Raw genomic sequence first — 19,246 nt, 5'->3', positions numbered from 1 at the left:
AAACTCATGAAGTTAAATGAGGCCAAGTGCAAGCTCCTGTACCTGGGTTAGGGTAATCACCAGTACCAATACAGACTGGGGGATGAAGGGATTGAGAGCAGCCCTGCAGAGAAGGACTTGGGGGTACTGGTGGATGAAAGATTGGACGTGAGCTGGCAATGTCCACGTGCAGACCAGAAAGCCTATATCGTATCCTGGGCTGCATCACAAGAAGTGTGGCCAGCAGGTTAAGGGAGGTGATTCTGCCCTTTCTACTCTGCTCTTGGGAGACCCCACCTGAAGTACTGCATCCAGCTCTGGAGTCCCCTGTACAAGAAAGACATGGACCTGCTTGAGTAGATCCAGAGGAGGGCCATGAAAATGATCAGAGGGCTGGAGCACCTCTTCCGTGAAGAAAGGCTGGGCGAGTTGGGGTGGTTTGGCCTGAAGAAGGGAAGGCTCTGGGGAAACCTTATTATTGCCTTTCAATACTTGAAGAGGGGCTTATAAGAAAGATGGAGAGAGACTTTTTACTATGGCCTGTAGTGACTGCATAAGGGGTAATGGTTTTAAACTGAGAGTAGATTTAGATTGGATAAATGGAAGAAATTTTTTACAGTGAGGGTGGTGAGACACTGGAACAGGTTGCCCAGAGACGTTGTGGATGTCCCATCACTGGAAGTGTTCAAGGTCAGGTTGGATGGGGCTTTGAGCAACCTGATCTAGTGAAAGATGTCCCTGTCCGTGTCAGGGGTCTTGGGTTCGATGATGTTTAAAAAGTCCCTTCCAACCCAAACCATTCTATGATTCTATTACCAATTATCACAGATAGGGTACTTCTTTTAAGCCACTGTCTGCAGGAACAGAATAGAGTAGTTTACCATTTGTTGCTACACAACAACAATCAAATACAAATAGTTTTGCAAGTGTTTCTCTGTCGTCCTTTCCTGGACTGACAGAATAACCTTAATTTGCTGCGTTACTGTCTGCCAGCTCAAAATAAGGAATCTTGGTTCTACACAGAAAGTGAAAGAGAGAGCCCAACCAATACCACATCTTTATCCATGCCGTATCTTGTTAAATTTGTGTATGTTCTCATTGTAACTTGTAAAACAGCCTAGCAATTACTCAGATTTATTTTGCCCATTATGAATAAATAATGGAATTATTTTGAAGCCAAGATATTTGTTACTATAGATGCCACAAATACGATCATAAGCATGCCTTTCCCTTTTGTCTTCCTAGTACTACAGTATCCAGTATTAATCTCAAAAAGCTAAAAGTCATGTAAGATAGTCATACAGGGTACTTTCTTTACTGCTTCTACTCTCCATTTTAATTACCCTGTTGTCTTCATGTTCAGAAGAGTTAGCCAGAATATTCTGAAGGAGATATACAGCATAATATACAGTATACATAATATACTGCTTCACATAATCCATGTTTAGCAGAGGGATACAAATTTCAACAAGGTCTGCAAAACCAAGAACATTTTGAACATGTTCAGAGAGAAGAGAAAGACACATTTTTTTCTGATCCAAATGAATGCTACAAACCAATTCAATTTAATGAAAATGTTGCAGAAGGTTTTAATTGAAATACAGAACAAAAGCTGAAACAAAGCTTTCTGAACAACTTTACTGGCTAATCTCAAGTAATCATTCATTCTTCTTCCAGATAAAGAAGAACTTACATCACTGCTCCATTTACTCCACTTATTGCACAAAAAAAAGACAAAACCAACCAACCAAGCAAGCAGCAATCCTTCCTCTGAAGTTCTTGCGTCTCAGATATATTTAGCAAACTAGTTCAGAAGCAAAATGTGGGATGTTGAAATACGGAAGTGGGTGTTTCCAAGGTAGTATGTTATTCCCTGAAGTTGTTGGTATCTTTTTGGAGCTAAAAAATGTATTTTTCTATTTTTTAAATTGCTAACAACTTGAAGATAAAAATTATCATGAATAAAAAGGATGTTGAGAATGCACTCAATCTGATAGATGACTTTGTTTAAATTATGTCTACCTTTGAAAATTGTAATTTTGGATAGATTACCATTAGTAGAAAGAATTTAGGTATCTCAAATATAAGCATTAACTTTTTAATAATTTTTTTTAAAAGTGAATTTTAGCTAATAAATCTATATATAGATATATACACTGGTTTTCCCAAAAATGAAAGAGAGAATAGACTGGGAGATTTCATTCATTCCTAGACACACATTACAGTTGTCTAATGGATAACTTTGAGAAGCATACTAAAAGAATTCTTCAACTCAAAACATACTTGTTCTGAACATAATATATACTTAAATTTCCAGTGAGAAAAAGACCTCTGTGATCCAACAGTGTTGCAGCATATTCTACAATTAATATGTAAGTAGAATAAGGTGGCAATGGCTCAGTATAATTACCATCAAATATCATTTAAGTTAATAATTAAGTGGATGGCTACGCTAAATTTTCAGTAGCCTCTAAACATTGTAACTGGCACAACTGTGCTGTTTCAAAGACTCAAAGAATTAGGTACACATGAATCTCAAACCACACACATGAAATGCTTTGGCAGCACAAAGGAATATTTTCCTGACTATTTGGCAATGGTTAGAAAGGACCAAAACCACAGTGAATATGTATGTATGTAAAAATATTCTAGCTTTAAACCAAACAGATATTATAATCTGCTATTGTAATCTGAACAGTCAGAGTTTATCATCAATGGATTCATATGTTTATATTTTGCTTGAATATTAACATAGACAGCAAGACTGTTGATGTTTTTTATTACTATCCTGTGAAATACGCTACCCTCTTTCATGAGATCTTCAACCTTCTTATCTGTTGACATGACTATTTTCTTTTCTCCTGTATAATCTGGATCTTCTGGATATAACTCATCTCCTGGGGGCAGAAAAAGTTTTAGTCATACATTGCCTACCTTATTTTCCAGCATTTTGATTGAGTGACAGCGGCAATTTTTTAATATTTACCAGGACATGAAACTCAGTGGAATGTATTTCACAATACAAAAGTAAATTGCCTCTAAACATCTTCAGATTTAAAGATACAGCCATAAATTTCTGAAGTATCTGTCAGTGATGCTGCAGTGCACATTGGAGGTGTTGATTTGAATGTTCCAGTGTTCCTGATAATACTTATATGCTATAATCACAGCCTGGTCAGATATGCGTTTATATAGTAAGTGGAGAACAAGACAAATACTTTTCCAAGTGTATAAAGATAGGCTACAGTAGGACTAAAAATAGACACTGTTATTTTGGTCTGTTTTGTTGAAGAAAACAGTGTTTTGCCATATAAATGCATGTTACTGTTGTGCTAGAGTGCTAATACACCACAAATACAGAAATTCTAGAGGTCAATAGTGGCAAAAAAAAGACAGGAGAAAGCATAATGAAAAGCAAACTAAAGCAGCAGAAAACCATAAATAGTTGATGCAGCTTTTCTTAAGGAGAAGGCGAAAATGTACATGATTATGAAATGAGAGACTTAAATAGGAGGAAGGGCAGGAGGAAAATGAATTAGTGTATCTTTAGATCACAGCCCTATCGCTACAGTTGTGAAGACTGATACTGCAGCTGTGCTTGATCCACTTGCCCTTACAAAGACAAACAGGTAACTGAAGTAAATGAGAATTTCCACTGGAAAGTATTAAATAGGAGGAGTTCTAATACATCCTTCAGATTAAAAAAAAAAGTTGAAATGCTAGAATTTCTTCATAAATAAACATATTAATGGCAACTATATGAGACAATGAGATTATGAATAAGTACAGAAATAACCGTACTGTCAGTCTGATTCAGTAGCTTGTCTCTTGACAGTAGCCATTATCAACTGTATCAAAGAAGGAAGCCAAACAGTGGGAAAAGTAACTTGACTTAAAAGAATATTTTCCTTACAGTTATAGATGGGTTTATGTCATGCGGCTTGAGTATGTATTAATTCCCAAGTTTTTTAATATTTAAAAGAACCTTCATCTGTTTTCTTACCTGGCAATAGCTGAATGTATCCATCTGAAGCAGTTAACATCACAGGCATCCAACGTTCACATCCCTCTAGAGCTCGATCAGAGCTGAACTTGTGTAACTCACGGAGCGAAGAGAAGTTGCACAGCCTACACAATTCATAGAACTGTGGTGGAGCAAACCGTATGTCTTGAGATTTAAAGCGTTCAATGGCTTCTGGAGGTGATGCCCACTGTAAGACAGAAACAAGCCTTGAAATAATAGTTTCCTCAGCAGATAGAAAGTATCAGTAACTTTAAAAGCCATTAGCAAGGAAGTCTTTACAGAAAAAGAGCTTGAAACAGTCCAAATTTTCTGAAAACAATAAAACCCATTATAAACTATACCAAAATAACAACAATTTTTTTAAAAAAATTGAAAAAAAATAATAAAGCCATCTAGAAAAATTACTCTTTTTCCTACAAAAATAAGTAAGTTTTTATTTTACACGTAGGCATACCAACTTTGGAAATTAAAATTGAGCCTTGTTTGGGGGCCTGACTAAAAGTCTACTGAAACCAACAGAAAACCTTAAACTCAATGTGAACTCAGTTAACAGAGGTTGCTATTTGATGCTTCAAAATTTAAAAGTACCTCTAAACATCTGCTTCCTATACATATTGTTTTAAGAGCATGAATACCCAGCTATTCACATTTAAACATTGTGTTGTTCTGCGTGTTTAAACTAATAGTAATCTTCATTTCATCTCACGTGGTGAATTTGATAATATAAATGTGTGCATAAGTATTTGCAGTAGACTTATGCTGTTATTAATAAAATTATAACAAACATGAACTCTTTTGAAGATCTCAGGTACTTTTAAATTTCTGTAGCAAGATCTGTTCAGAAACCAAATACAGAAATGTAAATAATACCAAAATAATTAGGTAAACTTTTACAGAACTGTCTGGTTTCTAATCTACTTCTAACTTGCATTCAAACTTTTCAGAATTCTAGAAAAACTTAAAGACCCTAATGTACCTGACCCTGAGTTGTCTTTAAGAAATGTCTTCATGAAGTTTTTTACTTTTACCCCCTCCAGTTAAAAAAAAAAAAGGTAAAAAAATCAGTATCGCTCCAAAAATGGTTTTAATAACACTCTATTTCAACAGGTTTGTATGTCACTTAAAATACTCCAAGTAACTACAAAAATTACTAGCAGCTCTTGCAGCCCTGGAACACTCGGCATATACCACATGCATCTCTCCAAGCATACTGAATGTTAAGGGTGTAACGGCAATGCTCCATTGATACCGCACGAGTGAATGTGTAAGAAGTGATTACTTGTCATCCACCTTGGAAAGATACAGCAATTCAAGGTGAAAATGATCTGAGGTGACACACATCCTATGCCATAAAACGTCATGTAAAATGACCTTCTAGAAAGACCCTCTTCAGCCAGCAGTTACAGCTGCGCGTTTGGTTAAAGGGGCAGTGGCAGTTACCGTTGGAAGGAGAGGCGTACAGGGAGAGGGGTACCGGGAAGATGGAAACTCCCTTCCCTTTTCTCACACCGTAAGGGAGCGTTATTAGGACGGCTAGAGAGCTAGACCTTTGGACGACGATTAATCTGTACTGGGTAGGGGCCAGAGGCTCGGCGGTTCCACCGAGGCTGCCTGGGGCAGAAGCAGGGCCCCTCCTGCTTGTTGCCATCGGAACGCTGGCACGGCCGGACCGTGCGGCGCGGCATGCCAAAGTGGAGCCCAGGCATCTCCTCCTGTGCCAGCCCTGCGGCGGGGCGGGAGGCGCGCTCACCAGGAAGGCTGTCACCTCGTGGTCGTCCTGCGAGGTGTGGGGCGGCCGCTCCTCCAGGCAGCACAGGTAGAAGGCCGTGTCGTAGCGCCGGCCGCCGCGACCAGCCCTGCCCACAGGAGTCAGCCAGTTGCTCCACTCCTGCAGCGCCCAAATATTGGGCACGCAGCTCAGGTGTCGGCACAGTTGTAAGAAGCAGGCCGGGTCCTCCTGCACCCGGCGCCGCCACTCGCTCAGCTCCGCGGCGGGGGGCAAGCGCTCCGCTGGCAGCAGGGGGGCCGGGCCGCTGCTCGCCGCCGGCCCGCGCCCCGGCACCAGCAGCAGGATTCCCGCCTCCTCGAAAGTTTCCCTGATGGCGCAGATGCGGAAGGCGACTTCCCCCGGCAGCGGCGAGCCTAGCCGCTCCCGGTCGGTGGCGAACAGCGGGGCCCGGCTGCTGCCGAGAGGCGGTGGTCTCACGACGCCCAGCCCGCACTGAGGCGAGGCGGGCAGCAGCCCCAGCCAGTCAGCGGAGAAATCCGCCGCCTCCACTAGGCCCCCCGGGAAGACGTGGGCGCTGGGCGCGAAGCCGCTGCGGGAGCTCCGCTGCAGCAGCAGCAGCCCATAGTCAACGGGGCCGAGCGGGGAGCGCGGCAGCGGCGCCGGCCTGCCCGCCGCCAGCAGCAGCGTGGCCGCTTCCCTCCAGTGCCGCAGCCGCGAGTTCATCTTGAGGGGTGGAGGAGGCGGCGGCCGCGATCGCGCTGCGGGGCCGCCCGGGCGCCACCGCCGCCTGGGCTCCCGGAGGAGCCACTGCAACCGTAGGCAGCGGGCGGGAAAGCCCGGCGGGCCGCGGCCGTGGCGGCGGTCAGCGCGCACCTCCGCCGAGGGAAGGCTTGGCCCGCCCAGAGACGTGGGGGGATGGAGGCCTGTCCGAAGCGGTCAGTAATGCCTCAGTCCCGATCAGCCTTAAGCCGGTAAGTGGTGTCCTCAAAGGGCAAAAGCTTAAGGAATTGCAGAGGTTTTACAGGCACAGGGCAAATGGCTGAAAGAAACGAGGCGATGTCTTTCCATGTACTTGAAAAACTATGGCTTGGAGTAGTCAGCACTTCCTGAGGTTTCAGAGCACGGAGTGTATTTACAGCATGACAAGGTGTGAATGTTGAATAGCTACCTTGGACCCCAAAGTCTTCCGAGTACTGCTGAGGGGACTGTAGTTACAGCCCCAGGAATCAGCACGGGGTCAGGAACCAGGGACTCTTGATTTGTAATCGTAATACTGCTGCTGACCCGCCAGCTGGCCCCAGAGAAATCTCCTTATCTCAATTCCACATCAAGGCATGTTGATAACAAAAATAATTTTAGGTCTTTAATTAGACATGTCACGCTCCAAGTTGTTTGAATTTGTTCTAGTAGACTTCAAAGGGGAGGAGTATGTAGAATTTTAATTAATTTTTATTACAGAGCTCTTCTGTTTTGACGCTTTTAAGTACCTTGTTACCTGAAAAAAAAGATATATTCAGGCGAGATAGCAAAACCTTGAAAAAGTCCTTTGAACAGACGTTTCACTTTAGGAAACATTTTATTTTATTTTGTTAACATTCGATTTTGATTCCTCAATTTAATAATAGATTTTTTTTTTAATTTGTAGGGAGTATAAGCAGAAGAAAGCTGATGACACAGGTTGAGGAATTTTGTAAGAATGATATTTGCATGTAACATGGGGAATCCTTCTCCTCTTCATAATCCTTCTCTTGCTAGATTCCATTTGGCAAATACCCACATACCTGCACATGTCTCTGACAACTTCTCCATTTTATTTTCTATTTGAGCATGTACTCGTTGCCTGTGAGATGTGGCTCGCTGTAACAGAAATGGTTAGAGGCAATTAAACCAGTGGGATGCTGAAATATGTCATTTGACAAAACAAAAAATTCAGTCAAGGTCTACACAGATGCAGCTGGGCCATAAGTTCATCCTGACGCTAGGCTGCAGTCGGCAGAGAATAGGTCAGCCAGCCAGCTGATTGTACTAAAATTGGGGCAGAACACCAGCTGTGGTATAGCCAGACAATATGCAAGTCTGCCCTTCCTCTCCTTTCCTTCCTCATGACCAAATATACGAGCAAAACCGGGACATCTTGTAACTCTAGCCTCCTTTTTCATACTAATTTAATCATTATTGCTCATCAGTGATTACCATCTTAGGCAATGGAAGCATAAGGTCCACTAATGTGCCTGTTTCCTGTAGAAAGCATTTTGAACCTAAAATCACGATGTTCACCTTGTATTTGTTTGCCTTTCGCACTCTTAGCATAGTTACCTATTTTATTGTGTTAAGTATACATCGTTAGGAATGTGCTTTGCCTAAAAGCTGCTTTACTGGTGAAATATTCATAAACTACTGAGGTTTTTCAAGATATAACATCCAATGAGCTTGATGGCTGATCAAAAAGATTTAGGGTCCCTTATGTCAGATCATTTCAGCATAAAGGCATTTTAAGTAGAAAGTACTCACGTATCAATAACAAACAGCATCATTTTCAAATCAGTTGTAATACCAGCACATATACAAAACTGTCTTACTATGGCAACAATGCAATGTCTGATATCATTGGAACATTATTTCAGAACATCTTTAGGAAAATCTGATAATAAAGAATATTGCAGATTATATTGTCATCTTAAGTTTCTATATGGAATGTTTTTATATTTTTTTTACCTAGCACACTCTAAAGTCTCACAAGTGCTAGTATGTAAAGCAGGAATATCCTGGAAAACAATTCCTCTGGTTTCACTGGCATCCATGGGTATTAAATTTAGCAGATCTAATTTCATAGGCATTCTTGGATGCGGGGTGGAAATTGAATGTCTGGGTGGCATATACGCTGCTATTTGCAACCTCAAACACATACAGAATACCAGGACTGTCGGTAGAGAAGTAGTTGTGTGGTTATAGCATTGTTCATGACTGTTCTTAGCATCTGAAGCAGTCTTTTGGGACCAAAGACAGCCAAGTGCAAGTTAAGGCAATATGATTCTCTACTCCAGTTGCTGCATTTTTCCACACAGTCCTGGGGTATGTAAGGCATCTCTTCCCCCTAAGAAGGATGACATTCCTTACCCAAGGGTCAGCATATTTGTCCTATTGATGGCAAGTTTTTAACTTCCTTTCATTACTCTCTTACAAAGAGTAGTTTGATATCTGTTCATGACAAAGCTGAAGTAATCTCATGCAAAATTCCAGGAGCATATGAGTCTTTAATTGACCCAGTTATCAGGACTGGAGGTGGCAGGAGATTCTAAGGATGAACACTCAGAAACTGAGTGTTTCTGATACTCAGAAACTGTGAGCAAAGATCGAGGGTGTAAAGGGATGTTTTACCCCCTTCCAGTTTCCTGCTAAGAAAGGCAAAAGCTAAGCGCTGTGAGTGTGCGTGTACCTGCTCTCTCAAAGCTATAGCTAACTTGCTGGAGACAGCTCAGATGAATACAGAAAATGTCTTAAAGCCAAACTAGATGTAAGGTTATCTATAAAGCATGTTTCATTTCATCTCCAATTTAGATGACTTCTTTCTTCAATATATTCTGCTAAAATGCAGAACTCATCTTACTTGTACTTAAAATTTGTATAGCATTACGAGTGATTTCAGAAAAAATGGAAAATCTGAGAAAATCTATTATTCAGGAATGCCAATCCTAAACCAAGCATACTAGTTTATTCCATTACTGTAGTCTAAGCGTTCCAGCACAAGGGCATTCTACATTCAGCTGGACTCCAGCATTATTCTTCAAGGACCAGTATGTAGGCTGGGAATACAGGAGACTTTAGTTTGGATAAAAGCCTCCCCAAGAGTTAGGACAAGAGTTAGAACAAGAGTTAGGTAGAGATATGTGTGACACTCAGTAAGTAGTAAGAGAGAAGGCTGGAGAGTCAGAGGTCCCCTCCAGATTAAATAATTAAAAAAAAAAAGTATTTTTGCTAAAAAATTAAGAATTTGACTGCCTTTCATGCTTCTTATAAGCCAGAACATACAACTGTTAACCTAATGGACCCCAAATACTTTTGTATTTCAGGTTGTTTTCAAAAACAGATTGTGCTGTATTGAAAAATAAACCCTTCTGAAGTGATGCAAAAGTTACGTCAAATGAAACGCCCTAAGATTATTGCACTGACGTGCAATTTGTGGGATCATATTTCAGCAATGTGGAGGTTACTTTGACATTTTTCTCTCCACTTCAGTTACTGCTTATGAGAAAAAGAAAACATTAGTTTGTTTAAAGAAAAAAGATTCAGGTCACTAGATATATAAAAATGGTTGTAAAATTAGCTTTCTGGTTTTTTTGTGGATGATTACAATACTTAGCAATAGAACAGCTTCATTCCTATTTGTCGCATCATTGTATAAATTGTTTTGCACGTACAGATCAGTACAGATCACATCACTGTAATAATTAATTTCAGATGCAAAACAAGGTTCACCATTATTTCACAATTTAATTTGGCTTACATGCTGTCCTGTGAGTTGGAGATGATTATACTAAGTCAGTTCTTAGTTTAATTTATATGCATCTGGTAAAAGCTTTGTAGCGCAGATGTAGTGTCTACTATATCAAACAAATTGTTACAACCTCAAGTATCAAAAAATTAAGAGATTTCACTGAGCGTGTCTACTACTTCTTAAACTGGCTGATTTCAAAATGACATGCTAATGGCTTTCAGATTGTTTAGCTCATATAATATCAATGAATAGGCAGACTTAATGAATCATATAAAAAGTAAATAGATTATTCACTGTATAGTTTTCCAAGTATTGTGTCCAAAATGTGAATAAATGTCAAATCTAGGAAATGCAGGTTTATGATTATGGCACCATTATATAGATTGACTAAAAATAAAAATAAAAAATATAGGTACCTTCATACAAAACAATATTCCAACAAATCAAAGCAGATAGAAAACTAGGTTACAGATAGTATTAACAACTGGAAATGGTCTACTTCCAACAGACACGTAATGGATTACATGTCTTATGCAACTGAAATTATGGTTCTAATTCTGCAGCTTTTAATTACATGCATAGTCTTCACACATGCCATTTCTCACTAAACTGAGTAGTTATGGCTTATGAGAGTAATGATTCAGACCACTCCCTCTAGGACCCAGAACTCAAATGTGTATTTATATATAAAGTTACACATTCAATTAGCATATTAGATTAAGTTGCTAAGGGAGTATCATGTTTGGTGTGTCAGGTACTCTTTGGTCATTTTATATGGTATAAATAGTTAAATATTTTCTTCTGTCTTCTTTTCTGATTTCCACCTTTTTCTCTTGTTTTCCCCCCCAAGGTTTATGCTATTTATATATAGATTCTTCAGGATCATACAAAGGAATTGCATTTTAATTTTTTTTTTTCTCAAGACAATTATACATGGCTGTATGACCTGATGTTTACTATTCTTACAAAAACCCCATGATTTTTGAAGTAATGTTTTAGGCTATGTAGTTCCTTAATGCTGTGACACATCAATGAGTTCAACTGTTCAAATGTTCTTTGAACATTTGTGTGCAAGAGACGGACTTGACTGATCATAGACTTCAGTGATTATTTTAATGCATAGTGGAAAACTGACCAAAATAACAGACCACACATTTATACTATGAATGTGACTTCCATTTCTGTGCACTTGAATTAGAACTAGCTTTTAGAGGATTTGTTAGTTTGTTTAATTTGGTGGAGATGTTATTAGTAAGTATGTGATAAATAATGTCATGCAATACAGTGTAAATAAAAGAAAACATACAGTTCAATCAAACAAAACAAAAAACCCCACCTGACCCTGTGGAGGCTCAGGAAGTCAATTTCTGACACTTAGGAAAACCACAGTACATACTCTGACAAAATTACTGGAACTGAGCAATAAACATAATTGCTTTTGCTAACTAGCCTCTGTGAGTGACAGATTTTCAGAAATGCTGTAATTTTATTTGTATTTGCCTACATGGCTTCTAGTCACATTGCTTCCAGAGTGAAATACTTGTGCTTGGCTGTATGAGAAGATGCAGAAGAGCTGTCATGCTGGTTAAATGCCATGTGACTTTTCACTTTCCACAGGTTTAATCAGTGGCAGCTGATTAAGCTACATTTCCAACTGCATCACAGTACTGCAGCAGCAAGCTTTCGGGATGGATGACAGAATCCAGCCTTCTGGGACCACCTTCTTCCAATAGAAAGTCGCGTGCAGTGTGACACAGAGAGAAAAAGGTTGTCTTTTGTAAAATTGATACCAAAGTGTAGCAAATCAATACAGAATAAGAGTAAAAATATTTTGAGTTAATCAGAGAATGGGTAGTCAGTTCCACTCAGGGATATTTTATATTCTTTGTCCCACTGGATATAAGATACTACCTGTTTACAGAGAAGCTATAGTTTAACATTGTGATGCTATTCTACCATATTTAACAAAAAGCATACTTTGCTAAGAAAAGGTAAAGACATATTTACATCCATCCATCTCCTTCCTTTTCTTGTCGTTCCCTCAACACATGCAGATAATTTTATATGAAAGACATTCTTTTCTAATCCCATTTTTATTGTATGCTTACCATAGCAAGTGCTGCTCACGTGTAGACTACTGTTTTGTCCAGATCTCTTCCTGCATTAAAGGACTTACATAATCGTATTGAGAGAAAGCACTTAGAGATCTGTAATCCACTGGTCTTACTGAATGACTTTTTACGTAATGAAAATCTGTGAAGGGTAAATATGTTGACTAGGAGTCCCATTAGCACTTAAATATAAGGTACTTCTGGAAAATGTACATAAACAACACAAACCTTACAAGAGAAGGAGAAGAAAGCCCATAACAACTCCTTTCAGAGTACAAAAAATAAGCACTTTTTAAATTTTTAATCCAAAAGCTAATGACATCAGTTGTTCAGTCTGTTTTTAAATAATTGCATTCACATTAAAAATATTTTCATATTTACATGAAGAATTTTGAAACTAATTTTATTTCATATTCATAATGCTGAAGTTTGATGCTACATTGTTTGGAACATAAGGAGAATCACTTTAATTATGGTTCTGTGTTCATTTTGTTAGTAAACTCAAAAACAGTGTAGAGGGTTTTTACGCTGATAGACTGGAAGTCCTGGAATAAAATTACAAATTGCTGCATTTAACAGATTCAGTTCTGATAGTTTGATACAACTGTTGATCGTTGTTGCTGTCAATACCACAGGACCAAATTTCACACTCCTTACGTTGTGTGTATCTTTTTGCTAAAATAAATGCAAGCTTTGCTGGCTGAAAGGGGGCAGAGTTTGGATCCTACCACAGTGTGGATCTAATACGTTAGTCTAGTCTAATGTGTTCTCTAGTTTTCAATTGCCGGAGCCAATGGTTCCATACTTTACTCAGTGACACTGAACAAGCAGTGCTGAAGGCAATGTCATCTTGGTTATCCTAAAGGTTATTGTAGCTGTTTCCTAAGGCAGAGATTTCTTGACTTTTCAGACTACTGATTCCCTTGCAGTATAAATTAATATACATCACTACATTCAACTTCGGGAGCTTGAGAAGGGTGCATTTATGCAAAGAAGACTGTAATGAGAGGGCTTAGCATGTTACTTTTATTCCTGTGGTTGAAATAGGAACTTTTTTAGAAGAGCTTACTGACAAGCTGTATTAATATTCCAGTTTTTGTTTGGTTTTAATTACTGCTGCAAGCCAACCAGTAAGTTATAAGAACGTACTTTATTTTAAGTTAAATAAATAGTGACAGTAACAAGTCTGAATTATTCAAAGTGTAGAAAATACCACCCATGCACAGGCAAAACCAGTGTAATTCAAGTCAGGAATAAGATTTTAGTATACAGTAAATTTAATGTGTGTAGCCTGTGAATAAAGACAAAAGAACTGAAGTAGAACAACATTGAAATTAAGCAATGACCATCTTCTTTTGTACTGAAAACACAATAACATTCTCTCATTCACTGATCAGCATGACAGTATTTGCATTTTCATCATGCTATTTAAATATAGAGTATTTTGAAGTTTGACTTCCCATTTTTCACTTACAAAAATAGCATTTCCAGTCTTCTTCCCGTTGCATTCCACTGGGGAAAAAAAAAGAAGACTGCAAATCTACAACATCTCTTTATTTCTTAATTTAAAAGAAGCATCAGTACTTTTGGACAATGGTGGTTTCATCTTGTTTTGATTTTGTGCGCTGTTGTGCCTGAACTCAGTCACATTGAGTGTACACTTGTATCAAGCGTAGGAGATTAATGGCAGGAACATTATCGATTTAGATGGTGCCAATCCTCTGTTAGAATTCTCCTTAATCTTTTAATTGCAGATAACCTAAATATAAGATACAGAATTTTAGGAACAAAGTAATGATGAATAAATCTGCAGCCAGCTTTGTCTTAAGATTTGGAAAGACATTATTTTTTCAAGGTCTAATCCTTTAAATACTAATTGTGTGCATATTCATAATGAAGCAAGACTTACATCATTATAGGCTACTTATTTGAATTCTTTGAGTCCTGTATCCAAAAATCCCCCCCAAAAATGCAACGGACTGAAAATTTACAATTTACCAACTCACTGAGGCTTGCTTTTGAAGATGAGATTACCTGTTCTTAAAAATTCTTCTACACAACTAACCGTGGATAAACAGCATACCCACTTCAGGATACCAAGATATAAGGTGATGAATGCTGTGGGTGTTACCATTTACTTGTCCACCAGAAACCAGACTTGCATTACTTGGGTTTTCAGAACATGTCTTTAAACAATCTGATTTCAAAAGGAACATGGAGTTTTCGAGAAGCACAGGATAGAGTCCAACTTCTTATCTACCTTCCTGTGAACTAAGTAAAAGGAGAGTGCAAAGAGTGAAAATACCCACAAATCCTTAGTGACTAGTGGGAGCAATCCAAATATATACATTCTCCTGCAGCTTTTGCTGTATTTTCCATAAATGTTTACTCAATATGATTGTGAAGGAGATCTTCTCATTTAAATCAACACACAACAATTACACCTTCTCTAGACAGACTGAAACAGTAGCACCGATAAATACAGGGTTGACTTTGTTAGAATGCTGCAGGAGATCTCTACGAACCTAGACTAACTACGTATAAAACACATCCTGTGGAATGAGTGAAATACACTAGAAAGGAATGTGGAGTCATCTTATAAAGCTGTGAATTCCCACAAGAATGGGGCTAGACTGGATCAACGTGCAGAACTCACATTGTCCTTCAACGTAATGATAGTCTATAGCCTTTAATTCAGGCCTTTACTTACTGTTTTTCCTCACCTACATTATTTTTTTTCTTACCTACCAGTGACCAGATTCAAATTTGTCACACACTTTTTCTCCCCAAATCCAGTTCTCTTAAATTTTCAAGAATAAAGTTTGCTGCAGTTTTTCAAAGTATGTTTAGTTCTTAACTCAAAAATATTATCTGCTTTTGAGTGTTGTCAACATAATTGTATTTAACAAGTATGAAGACTATTGTCTAGTAACTTCACAAAACATGTCTGTTACTTTTTGATAATCTGTCTGTAAGAATCAATGCAGAAGAATAATAACTTACTAAACCCCCATTATTACAGGGTCTTTATATTTGCCTGGGGAGTGTCTCATACACTGATGGCACTATAAAGTTATGTACCAAGCATTCTTGAACGGTTAGTGTGTGTTCACAGTAAGAGAAGGTATTTCCATAAGTTACATAATAAATACCATAACATATAGATTATTTTACAAAACATTATAGAGCTTCTCTGCGAAGTTCGTATCTGTCCCCCCAGTTTTACATTTAAACATTGACAATTTCATAGGAAAGCACTGGAAAGTTTTATGCTGCTCTTGCATTTACCTCCCAAAATTGCAGTGTATCAAATTGGACCAGTCCTACAGGCTTCCTGTTTCCCAAATGATTAATCAGGCATGAGTGGGATATGAAACCGAGACACATTTTTAGCTTTGTCTGGATTTCTGCAAAGAATTCAGGAGCTGGCAGAAATGTGACTGTACATACAAAGGCATCAATCCCTGCCTGTTAACATGACAGGGGATCTCTTTGGATTATTAGAAAGGTCTGCTTTAAGTTGACATCATTTTTTTGCTAAAATCTATTTTCAAAAACTACTGCTTCTGCTGTGGGTAGATGCGTTGCTCCTATTTTCATAGTTAACTGTGAAGTGCAAACTGTTTGCTTCTACAGAAAGAAAAATTTGAACCAGTGGCAAGAATTGGCCTTTCTGCAGGGGAAGACAAAATCGTGGTAAATGTGGATGAGAACCATGAGGCTTGCTAGTATTTTTCTGCATGTGCAACTCCCCCTTTTTTCTCTCTGGATTTGGAAAGCCACTAGTCAGCCGTGTATGCTCTGCCAACCTATGCAACTGGGTTCTGTACAATCCAGTCTAAATCAGCAAACAGTATTTGGTATCAAACATTGCTTGTTCTGTTTTCTCCATCCTCCTCCACACTTCCACCCTCCCCAACTATTAACTTATCTAAAATAGAGGCTGTTTACATTCTTTTATTGGGGTTTTAATCCTTCCCCTTTTCCTCCACTGAAATAACATTTTGTGTATTTGATGAAAAAAAACCCGTATTCTATTCACTTTGTCGGACAAAACACCTGTGTTAGCCTCCAAATTTGTATTACTCTCAAATACTGTAAACAGTGACCAGCAGCAAACACCAGAGCCTATTCAAGAACAAAAAAATACAGGCTTCTGAGAACGGTGATCTATTAATAGCAGACAAATCCCTGTTATAGCCAGTAGTGATAATACCCTGATACTTCATAGTTAACCATTACAAGTCCAGCAGATGAAGACATCCTATTCCGCAGGCTGATTTGCATCTCTTTTCTTCAAAGAGCAAGAAGAAACAAATCGTGCATTTTAGGATATGGAGAGGCAAAAGTTTTGCTTTGTTTTTTCAAGTGCTAGGTTTAAATTCTCAGCTCATCCAAGTGACCCGATTTGAAACTAAAGGTGAGGCGTGACATGCTCCAAAGACAGGCTGGAGAGGGTCGCTCTTGTCAGAGCCTGCACCACCCTAAGAGAGTTTTACCACACACACTGCCAGGACAATAGCGATAATGAGCACAGCAGAGAAAATAATCCCAGCTAGAACTTTGCTGATATCGCAGAAGGATTTATTTTCCTCGACAGAGATCATGCCAATAGAAGAAGCGCCCACGCTGATGGTGGATTTTAGTTCGGCCCCTGGGTCTTGCTTAGCCTCTACCGTCCACTGGGGGACATTGACCTTCATTTCCATCTCGTACATCATCTCTCCTACCTGGTTGATTTCGTTCTCGAGGTCTTTCAAATCCACCACGTCTATATTGTGCTCAGCCTCGTATTTCATGTTCTGGATGCTCATCGCCCTGGCGGCCACGCCAGAGGTTCCCCCACTCATGCCTGTCTGGATCAGGTGCTTTTTGGGGACATTTAGCGGGAACTCGTGGCCCAGCTCCAGGGCTCTCCTCATGTCGATCTCCAGGATCTCTAGGCACGTGGAGAAAATCACCCATAGCCTCTCGAACTCGGCTTTATCTTCCTTACTCACGGTTTTGTCCTTCAGGACCGTGGTGAGCTTGTTCCTGTTGGCCACCGCCAGCTCCTGGGCTTTCTGCCGGGTTTTCTTGAGCTCCTCCCGCAGGTTCTGGGAGTCCGAGGTGCCGCCGATGGTCAGCACCATGTGCCGGTAGCAGGCGGTCACCTTGTTGAGCGCGTCCAGCAGCGCTTTGCACTCCTCCTTCATCATGATCCCGGCGGCGGCGCGGGGCTGCGTCCCCGCCGCTCTGCCCTGCTGCCGCTCCGCCCCGACTACCCGGTACCGGGACCAGGCGGCTGCCAAAGCCAGATGCTACCGGCACACATGGCAAGTGGTAGCTCCGGGTCGCGCATGCATTCAGCGCCCTCTTACCCGCCTCGCGTCCCTGCCGGCTGCTCAGGCGGCGCCGACCCCTCGGGGAGCCCGGGCGGGCTGCGGGGAGCCCCGGGGGGCAGGCAGCATCGCTCCCCGCCTGCTACTGCCACCGTGCAGGAGAACCGGGGCGGCTCATTCCGCACGGCGCTGAACGGCAGCCAGGGCTTCCAGCGATCGGGCGCCGCTTTTTGAAAACTGCCGAACACCGGGGGGGGAGGAGAAAAAAAATACGCGAAGGATAAGGCTCTCGAGAACTGCTCTGGGGAAGCTGCCCGTCCCCGGCTGCCGCTGCGCTGCCGCTGCCCGCCGCCGCCACTCGCGTTTAACTCGTCCCAGCTGGGCTCCCGCGGCGTCACATGGCGCCGCGCGGGGAGCGCCCGCGGCCTCCCGGGCGCGGCCCGGCCCGGCCCTATAAGCCCTCGCAGGCTCCGCCTCCGCAGGCTCTGACCCCGCGGCGCCTGCCGGCCTCCTCACTCGCTCCCCGCCGGCGCCCGGCCATTGGCTTCGTGCGGCGCCGCCGCCGCGCCGGGCCCGCCCTGGATCCCGGTAGGGCTTGGCTGAGGCGCGGAGCGGTTCGGGGGGGGTGTGGGCCGCTGGCGGCGGCTCTCCGCGGCCGGGGAGGAAGGGAGACAATGTTGTCGGTGTAAGTAGCGCTCCCGCCTCGGGCGCTCCCGGCCCGCTCCTCGGCGGGAGGACGGCTTCCCGCGGCGCCCAAGGGGGCGCGCGGTTGTGGGACCTGCTGTGGGGAGCCGCCCGGTCCGCGGGCAGCCGCCGCCCCGCCGCCGGGGAGGTCCCGGTGGTGCCCTCCCGCCCCTCCGTGGCGGGGAAGGGGGGCAGGGCGCCCGTCGGGAGCGGCTCGGCCGCGGCCTGGCCGCTGTGCGGCGGGCGGGGGCTCTGCCGGCCTCGGCCGCGGCCTGCTGCCGGGCTGGAGCTGCGGCGCCGAGCCCGCGCGGGGCGGTGGGGGCCCGGCGGCGGGGGCCAGGTCGTGCTTGCTCCCGTGGCCGTTCGGGTGCTCGGCGGCACCTCCGGCCGCACGAACGGGCGGCACCTGTCGGTGCCCGCGGCCTCGCTGGCACCTGCTTTCCGTCCCGCTCCTTTACCGCGGTAAAGCGGCAGAAGCGTTTAATACGTTGTAGAACTTCATTTAACCCCAGCTGCGTAGGTTATTTACGTGAGGTCGGTGCTGTTGGACTCCAGCCAGGCTCCATGGTGCGGCGGGTGTCCCGCAGTGTCGCAAGCACTCCAGGGCAGCGCCGGGGGAAAGAACTCGTGTTGTCTTCACCTTTTGCACGGGGCGTTTAAGGCGGCCAGTGGGAAGTGCTGGTGTGCGATCCAGAATGCCTGCAGTTAGCTCAAGTCAAGCAATTATATATGAGAAAGTACAGGAAACACACCAGTTCCTCACTAGCAGAAATAATGCTTCACAGATGACCCTTGTAAATGCGCTGAAGTTCAATATAATGATTAGTGGTGTACACTAGGCTGTGTCTATGTGTACATCAGAACATTCTAGAAGAACAGAAGTAATGATGTTGAGTGCTACAT

At 42.1% G+C, this 19,246-nt stretch overlaps 3 protein-coding genes across 6 annotated transcripts in view; 1 reads left to right on the top strand and 2 right to left on the bottom strand.

Annotated features, from left to right (window-relative positions):
- Positions 1–1,368: 1,368 nt before the first annotated feature.
- Positions 1,369–6,553, bottom strand: NUDT19 (nudix hydrolase 19). The gene is made up of 3 exons (XM_075510750.1): positions 5,754–6,553; positions 3,983–4,190; positions 1,369–2,876 (listed from the first exon to the last, which is right to left on the bottom strand). Exons 1-3 carry the CDS (start codon positions 6,453–6,455, stop codon positions 2,650–2,652), a joined length of 1,137 nt encoding a protein of 378 aa, XP_075366865.1. The 5' UTR covers positions 6,456–6,553; the 3' UTR covers positions 1,369–2,649.
- Positions 6,554–13,877: 7,324 nt separating this feature from the next.
- Positions 13,878–18,102, bottom strand: RGS9BP (regulator of G protein signaling 9 binding protein). The gene has a single exon (XM_075510751.1). It carries the CDS (start codon positions 17,534–17,536, stop codon positions 16,823–16,825), a length of 714 nt encoding a protein of 237 aa, XP_075366866.1. The 5' UTR covers positions 17,537–18,102; the 3' UTR covers positions 13,878–16,822.
- Positions 18,103–18,154: 52 nt separating this feature from the next.
- The window catches only part of ANKRD27 (ankyrin repeat domain 27), a 47,718-nt gene continuing 46,626 nt past the window's right edge, over positions 18,155–19,246 (top strand). For 2 of the 4 annotated variants that reach the window (XM_075510747.1, XM_075510743.1), the window contains exon 1: positions 18,214–18,344. The gene's annotated coding sequence lies outside the window, so the exon portion shown is untranslated. Of the gene's footprint in view, positions 18,345–19,246 lie in introns of all 4 variants that reach the window. The other 2 variants (XM_075510744.1, XM_075510746.1) reach the window with 2 other exon arrangements.

Source organism: Mycteria americana, chromosome 8 (assembly GCF_035582795.1).
Source record: "Mycteria americana isolate JAX WOST 10 ecotype Jacksonville Zoo and Gardens chromosome 8, USCA_MyAme_1.0, whole genome shotgun sequence".
Taxonomy (NCBI): domain Eukaryota; kingdom Metazoa; phylum Chordata; class Aves; order Ciconiiformes; family Ciconiidae; genus Mycteria; species Mycteria americana.
Note: the sequence above shows the minus strand (reverse complement) of the source record. Positions and strands in the feature narration are given on the sequence as shown.